General features: G+C 38.7%; 1 protein-coding gene across 1 annotated transcript in view; it reads left to right on the top strand.

Annotated features, from left to right (window-relative positions):
- Positions 1–26: 26 nt before the first annotated feature.
- Positions 27–8,397, top strand: part of RPAP2 (RNA polymerase II associated protein 2) — a 37,893-nt gene continuing 29,522 nt past the window's right edge. Inside the window, exons 1-8 of the mRNA XM_030455454.1 lie at positions 27–103; positions 984–1,029; positions 1,726–1,840; positions 2,422–2,520; positions 3,534–3,599; positions 4,544–4,632; positions 5,971–6,006; positions 6,825–7,749. Coding sequence (XP_030311314.1) covers positions 43–103; positions 984–1,029; positions 1,726–1,840; positions 2,422–2,520; positions 3,534–3,599; positions 4,544–4,632; positions 5,971–6,006; positions 6,825–7,749 — 1,437 coding nt within the window. The 5' untranslated portion in view covers positions 27–42. The remainder of the gene's footprint in view (positions 104–983; positions 1,030–1,725; positions 1,841–2,421; positions 2,521–3,533; positions 3,600–4,543; positions 4,633–5,970; positions 6,007–6,824; positions 7,750–8,397) is intronic.

The raw sequence follows: 8,397 nt of genomic DNA, 5'->3' as shown, positions 1-8,397 counted from the left end.
AGGGAGGAGGCGGGCAGGCAGGCAGGCAGGCAGGCAGGCAGCATGATGGCGGCGGGGAAGCCGCAGGGTGCTGCGCAGGGGAAGCGCAGTCGGCGGCGCGCAGGTAGGCTGCAGGCTCCGTATCTCCCGCCCTGTGCCCTCCCGCCGGCACAGCGGATTCGCCCAACTCGCGGTACTGAGGGGATCGGCGGGACTGCCGGCGGTACCGGAACAGGGCTGCGAGCGCGGTGGGCCCCGGCCGGGCGAGCGGCGGCTAGGACCATCGCGTCTGGGCCGCCGGCCGAACCAGGCATCCCGCTGTGATCTCGGACTGCGCGGGGGCTGCGCGCTTGGCTTCTGTCAGCCCCTCCCGCTCCGAGCGTCAGACACCGCCTGACGTGTGGCCAGGAAACAGAGCCCTTGTCTTTTAAGCATAACAGTCCGGTATTTTCTCTCACTATTACCCCGGGTTCCACGAGCAGCTGCCCATGTCTGCCCGGGAATCCGGGCCAGGGCGGGCAGAACCCTGGGGCTGTCCTGGGGGGGTGCGGGAGGCAGGAAGGGGCCTCAGCGGCTCCGTGGTGCGGGCGGCAGCGGCCGGACTGGGCAGTGGGGTTCCTGAAGAGGACAGCGCTTCCTAGCAGTGGGGCACAGGGATAAAGAGGGGATGGAGAGCCAGTGGAGATCCAGGGTGAGTGTGGGTGACAAAAAATAGGTGACATTAAGGAAAAAAAAGAATTCTTTTTCCTTTAGCTTTCTCTCTATATGGAACATGATTAATAGAGTTGGGGCTGCCTTGTAAACACATATAAAAAGCTTATCTAACTAGTTGCTGCATAGTTATTAGCTTAATGAAATCACTCTCAGCCACCAAAATCAAGTTTCTAAGTAATTCTCTTTATTATGTTTTCAGTTTAGGGGTTTATATATTTTCCAAGTTTCACTGCTAAAGGAAGAAAGCACAGTAAATTCTGTATTTCAACATTTGTATATTTGATTTCTAGGAAATAAGGATTCAGCTGTCCTGATGAATGAAGATGGTGCTCAAAGGTATAATTTCAAACTAATAGTATGTGGCATTCATGTTGTACTTGCCACTTTTCTTTATTCACTTTAGAAGCCACACTTGAGAGGAAAAAAACAATTTCTACTATGGGCAATTACCTAAATTTTCATTTGACTCTGATAGACCTAGACTACCCAGTCTAGCATAGACCTCTCTTGGCTAAGACAACAGAGTGACTGTACATCAACAATCTCTGTGGGAAGTGCTTCCAGAGACTGAAGACACCTGTGTGGGTGCTCCCTGTCTCAGAATAGTGGCAAGACTCGGGAACACTCAGGAAATCTACTGTATATATTGTGGGATTTGTTTGATTTATTCTTTCCTTTACTTTGTGCCCTTACACTCAGTCTTGTCCCAGTCCTTTTTTCTTTCCACTATTCATGTCTCATTCAGCACCCCTTCTGGCAAAGCTTCATAGATTGTCCCAGGCTATTGATCCAGACAGTTTTGGGTTTCCCCCTCTTGCATGAACAGTTGGGTAACCTTGTAGGGAGGGAATCAGTACTTTTCCTGACCACGGTAGGAATAAAGCAAACCAAGGTTGGAAGCTTGCTTGGTTTGGCCAACATGGGGTGATGCTGGAATATGTAAGCTACTGTTTTTCAGAAGAAACATAAAACTAGGATTGGAGAATTGTTTATGAAAATCTGCCCTCTGTCATTCAGTGTCTTCTGTTACAGGAAAGCAGCTCTGGAGGCTGCTATGAGAAAGAAGATTGAATTTGAGAAAAAAGCATTGGGTATTGTTGAACAGCTCCTGGAAGAGAACATTACTGAAGAGTTCCTTCTGAATTCTGTAGGTCTTGCACGTTTTTATACTACTTTGTTGTCTTAGTGTCTTAGTGTTCAGCTCTTTTTTTATGAGTTCTTTGAACAATTTCTTTCAGTGTAAAGTAGACAAATCATTTATTCCCTCTCTTGTCAGCTCTGATGATGATTGCTTTATTTTCAACTTCTGCAGGACTGTATACATGTGTGAATCCTCACTTTATTAATAAACACAGCCTTTGTTTATGCCTCTAGCTCTGGAAAAAAAAAGTACAAAAAAATCTTTAAATTCACACATCTATAATGCCCCACAGTTTATATGGCAGCACAGTTTTACGGTTGCAAATAGGCTAGGAAATAATTTTATAAAACATGTAAATAGAGCAAAATCATGAGGCTTTTCTATATGTAAAAAGAAGTGTTCATGTCTGTCTTCATTCCCTATTTACCCTTTTACCATTTTAACCACGTACACTCTAAATATTGCTTACTGAACTTACTAAATAACTGTTATAAAATTAAAAACATTTATTTATTTGAGTTGTTTTGAGTATGAAACATGATATATTTTCCAGTATCTGCTCTTGAACTTTTTTCTTGCCATTTTAGGCAAAATCTATTACTCCATCCCACTATAAAGACATTGTTGATGAGCGGTCTATCATCAAACTATGTGGTTACCCTCTATGTCAAAATAAACTGGAAAATGTAAGTTGCCTTTTAAGAATGCTGTTATCATAAGAATCTCTTAATGACTTTTATTCTCTTTAATTTTAAACTTACAATATTAAGCATAAGTTAAAATATGGTCAAGTAATGGGCTAGGCATCATCTCATTCTGTTTCAGCATAATTCTTACGGAGTAAAAGGTAAAATTTGATCAGTTGACAACCATTACTGTATGGTGGAATCAGTTGGCATACTTAGGCAGTGATAGAGATGAATGAGCTCTGGCTTCCTTTGTGCAAACAGAAAGTTTCTAAGCTTGTTCCTTCTTCAGTGTAATCCTTCAGAAGGATTGAGATGAAAAAGTAGCACAGTGAAGAGGTATCACTATGTTAATGCATATGTACTTGTTCTAAAAATGTATGTTACCTCTATCAAAATCATGGTCACACTTAAATAAGGGTGGTGTGTCAGAGCTTAAGCTGAACTCAGAGTGCAGTTAGATAACTTGTGATGCAGTACCAGTTGTGGTACTCCTGATAATTTTCAAAAATAAAATGTACTCAAGTTCAAAAAAATTGACCTTTTTGGACTTCCTGTGTCCCCAGGGAAATTCTGTTGCAAACTGCTATATTTTACGCAAGTTTCTTTCTGGGTTTGTGTGGGTAGTGGTGGGGTTCTCTGACAGGTACAGTCTCCTGTGCATATGGATAGACACAGATTAAAGAAGGACCTGTTTGTAACTGTGCAACACTTACATATGTGTAAAGTTTCTACCATGGAAGCTCCATTTTTTTTAAGTTAAGCACTGCCTTTCTTATAGGACTGAAGTTGCCTTATACTGATAGTGAGATGTAAATAATTAAAGATAAATTGCTATTCTTATATCAGAGAAGGTACAATATTGAAAGAATTTAGAGAAAAGGTGGTTGTATTATGCAGTTCAGGTGAAAAGAAGCATATTGCATGTACAAAGATAGGTGAATTAAGAATTAAGTTTTCTTCAAAGACATGATGAAAGTAACAGTCTTGTTGATGGAAGCATGTTGTTTTAGGTGCCAAAACAGAAGTACAGAATTTCAACAAAAACGAACAGAGTTTATGATATCACTGAAAGAAAGGTATGGTTACAAGTCTATTTCTAATGTGTATTTAATGTTGTCTCAACATCAGAAATGCATTTTGAAGCATTATTCATATAGTGTATTGATTCAGAGCCAGTTTGTTTAATTCTTATGAAATAATTTTTATGAATTGCTAGAACATGAAGGTATGAAGTTTTTCAGGCATTTCAGTTTCTAGGTGCTCTCTCTGGAAAGGCTTACTTTCTTATCTAAATTATAACATGACATGGAAACTTTTACTTGAGTAGCAGTTTGTATTTGGTACAGCTGATCTTTTAAAAAAACTTGTGAAGAAGTGTTCTCTGTTTTGCTCCAGTATAGTCAATGAGCTTTAGTAAGGTCAAAGTGCATGTCCTTTTTATTCAGTGTAGTTTGCTGTAGTGTAATACAAATTAGATCTTATGCATTCCTTAGTTTGACTACCTTTAGGGTTCTTTTTTGAGGACTTTTCAACATAAAACCTCACAAAGTCTGTTTCTTTCTTTAAGCGTTTTTATGTGTGTGGTAGAGTGAGTTGTCTTTGCCTGCTCACAGGATATGCAGACACCTACAGGTTCTTATATGCTAAATTGTAGGACAAATGTTTCTTGTTCAAAAACAAAATTTCTTCCCTGTCACTCATATACATTGCTTTCCTCTGGTTACAACTGGGATACACAAAAGTCTGGGAATTGCTTTTTCAAGATACTAAGCAAGACTTCAAGAAGAGGGAAGAGGAAAAAAAAAGCGAAGGAAAAAAAAAGCTTCGAGTGGCTTGTGGGAAATAGGATAGACCTATTTGATAAGTTTGATTTCTGAGATGATTTTAAAACCTGGTCATAGGCTTAAAGAGAGATGTGAATGGGTACTTATATTTTACAGGCATAAAAAAATGTTGTACCTTTCTGTGAGTATTAAAGTTGTCTCTAGTAATATTTTCTTTCTTTCTCTCTAATTTTCAGTGCTTTTGCAGCAACTTGTGCTATAGAGCATCTAAGTATCTTGAAGCTCAGATTTCCAAAAGTCCAGTGTGGATGCGAGAAGAAGAAAAGTAAGTATAACCTTACACATATATTGCTGCTTTTGAGAATATTAAGCTGCAATGTTAAGCTGCAATGCATCAAAATCAGTAGGCTGAAGAAGAGGTAAATGATGTTAGCTTAGCTTTGTTAGTTTTAAGTATTTTAAGTGTTGTTGCCATCTTGATCATAATAATTGACATGACTCAGTACTACTTGACTACTCAGTAGGTGTGACTATGTTAGTTTAGAGGGCAGACTAGTTATTAGTCCTATTAATTTTAAAATGTACTTACTAGGATTGGATTCTTACAAACTATATAATGTAGAGGATGAATTAATCTTATCCAGTTAAAAGGGATTTTCTAATTTTAGCACAGCACTTGGCATTGGTCTTAAGGCTAGACTGTGAATACTTCCAGACTAAAACATGGGGACATTCTTTATCCTGGTTAAAACTCTTCATTTCAGATTGCCCATTCTCTGCTGTTACTGCAGTACACATTTTGGAACGGTGTGATGCAGTCTGTGTATCCAGTTTAGGAAACACAGGCTTGCAAATAATGAATTGAGCCAATGGGTGTCACTGTTTAACAGTTTATACCTATTGCAGAATGGTCAGCTGAATTTATTCAGCTTTAGTTCTCCAAGACACTACATTTCATAGTCTCTTGGTTTTCAGGAGAAGAAACTAGCTGAAATTGTATGTGTGAGCTTGTTTTCACATTTCAGATCAGTCATATGAAATATCTGATGTATGAGGAAAGACATTTAGAGCAGCCTGATGTGATATGAGGGATTCTAGTAAGTAAAATTAGTCTCAATTAAATTCAAAGGAAATAAAGATATCCTGAATATTCATATTTTTCACATTAATTTGCAACATTTTTCCATACATGGGCTCTGGATTGTTTTTATCTTTGGCACCTGTGAAGATCTTGGCAATTTTTTTAAGAAGCGACCAAGAGGTGATCTGAAAGCAGATTACAACTGCTTGAAAATAAGTTCAAAGATTACAGAGCCAAGCTGTTCTTGCTTGATGGCAGAAAACCTAACAAGAGGTGGCCACAAATTACCACATGGATGGTTCAGGTTGGAAACTGGGAAAAAAATACTGCATTGTTATGGTGGAATGAAACCGAATAGCCAACAATATTTTGCAGTCTCCATCCTTGGTGATTTTACTGTCACTGACCCTGCTTTAAACCAAAGCCCTTGGACTAGAAGTTCCTCAGACATCCCTCAGCTCTGTATTTTATGTATTAATATGTATTTTGAGAGCAGTGATTTACCAGTCATTACAAAAATCTGACATTACAAAAACATTGCAAAACATTACAAAATCTTCATTCTGTATCTTCTTTTTGCAGACCACCAGACATAGAGCTGCTGAAGGAAGGTCAGAGGTACAAAATTTTTTCTTGTTATATGCACATACAGTTAGAAATGTTACTATCACATCAGGTGAAAAGGCAGTCTTTGATTTCCTGTGTTATAGACAAGACCTTACTAGAATCTACACAATGGATTATTTGTTTTGGTTAGTTTTCTCCTTTGTGATTTTAAAGCAGCATATTTGATCTGCATGATTTAGTGTACAGCTGCTCTTGGCCTGTATGTCTTAATTAAGCCTGTTGAAATCTGAAACAAATACACTGTTTGTCCTTGCATATTTTATACCATTTATTCTTTATAAAGAAAATGGTACCAATTATATGTGACGACAGCTTCTATACTTCTTTATCTAAACATCTGTATCAGCTAGAATGCGATCATGCTGTTCTGTCATCTCCCTGTACCTTGCTGTGTGACTTCTTGTTTGTTTTGCAACACATGGCCATTAGGTGGCAAACTTACATATAATTTTAGCTCTACTGTCCCCCTGATTTTAGGAGCTTATATTCATATATATGTTAAGAAGCCTGTCTTCATTTAAAAATTGTACTATTCATCAAAGTCTGACATTATTCTATTGCTTTAATAATATCTTGTTTATGATAATTGCCAATAAGCATAGCATAGCATCTGTACTTGTCATCTTGATTGCGTTACAACTCTGAGTTTCAGAAGACTTTTAGTGGAGCAGCCAGGATTCTTAAAGCAAAAATTTACATTTCAATTCAAAGGAAAAAATACTTCAGTTACTTTCTTATACAAGAATGAAGAGCTACTACAGGTAACACTCATTTCTTATTTCATTGATAGCCTGTGTTTTCTGTTACAGTGGGCAGTCTGGAGAAGAGGTGAAAATATGTGATGAAGTAATTAAAGCCTCTGACATTGAAAATCCTAGGGTATCTTCAGATCCATGTGACTCTGGTTCTCATAATGCAGCCAGTGACAGCAGTAGTGATACTGAACAAGAATTTGTTTCTTCTGTCCTACCAGGAAGTCAGTCAAGTTCAGCCAGTTTTGCACAGCAGTTGCACAGAAACAGCATCCTCAAAAAGAAGCATTCTCAGAGAGTCCATTACAGCCCTAAAACTGAGGACTCAGATGTGGCAGAAGCCACTGAAAGACTGTCTAATTGTAAATTAGATGCTCAGGAAAAAATGTATGCTTACTCTGTTCATAATAAAATAACTTCAACACCTTCAAAAGATGCCTCTGTAGGAAAATCAAGTGCTTCAGAAAACTATGAAAATACCTGTATTGGCTCACAGGTAGTTTTTCTAGGTGTGAGCAAAAGAGGGGCAGAACATCTTAGAAGAACACTAGCTAACTGCAAAGAACAGAGGGATCCAGTTAATTCCAAAGGCAGTTTATTAGAAGTACTTAAGCAAACACTTGTGGAATGGAGAACTGAGGAAACTTTAAAGTTTCTCTATGGCCCAAACTACACTCCTTTATGCTCATCAGAATGCTCATCGCCTGCCAGTCAGAAGAATGAAGAACTTGATGAGGATGACTTAGATACAGCTGATGACCTTAACACCCCTGCTGTAGGGGAGTCTGAAAACAGTTTGAACTATTCTTTGCCTTTCACAAGCCCAGGTGGAGTAGTTAAGCCCATGCCTAGTTATGAAAAGTTAAAAGAAGAAACAGAATTCCTAGAACTCCGAGTTAAAGAGTTCTATAAAGGAAAGTGCATCCTGGCTGAAGAGGCAGCAACAGGTGCACAAGCAGAGCAACATCCAAGCAAAGACAAAGTAAGTGTCCAGTGGAATAGTGTCAAGTCTGTATAAACCTGTCTTTAAAGAATCACTACAAGCTCTTTGTTTCCATCATCATAAGTGGATATGGCCAAGGAAATGGCCAAATTTATGTAAAATAGTAAAAGGAAGGTTGGATAGATTCTGAACAGTCCTGCAAACTTGAAGAATCGTATTTTAGGTTGATAAGAATGAGTCTTCATGATAAGAACAAGTCTGTCATAAAGACAGAGTAGACTTTGTGTGAGGAGCGGACATATGTGGGGTTCTGTTCCTCTCCCCCTTTGATTCATTAATAATATTTTATTTAGTGATTTTTTTCCTTTTATTAATGACAAAGTATACTTAAGATTGGACTTCTTTCTTCTCTTGAGTAAGAGTAGCTCTCTGGCATCACTTACTGTTAAAATTCTCTGAGCTGGAAACTTGGCTGATTTGCTTGGATGTGTTGGTACAGTCTAGACAGTTTTGAAAAAGACCTCAGGAGGACTTGTAGACTACAACAAATAAAGTGGTTTGAGGTTTTACCCCTTCCAGGTCAGACACACCAGCTGGCAGAAAGCCCCATTTTCTTGTCACTCCTGTAAAAACAGCATGCTGACAAGGCTAGGTAGGTTGTACAGTTTGTACTGGCATGTGAAATTA

The sequence above is a fragment of the Calypte anna genome, chromosome 8, assembly GCF_003957555.1.
Source record: "Calypte anna isolate BGI_N300 chromosome 8, bCalAnn1_v1.p, whole genome shotgun sequence".
Lineage (NCBI taxonomy): Eukaryota > Metazoa > Chordata > Aves > Apodiformes > Trochilidae > Calypte > Calypte anna.
The sequence above is the reverse complement of the archived record's forward strand: the minus strand, read 5'-3'. Positions and strand labels throughout refer to the sequence as shown.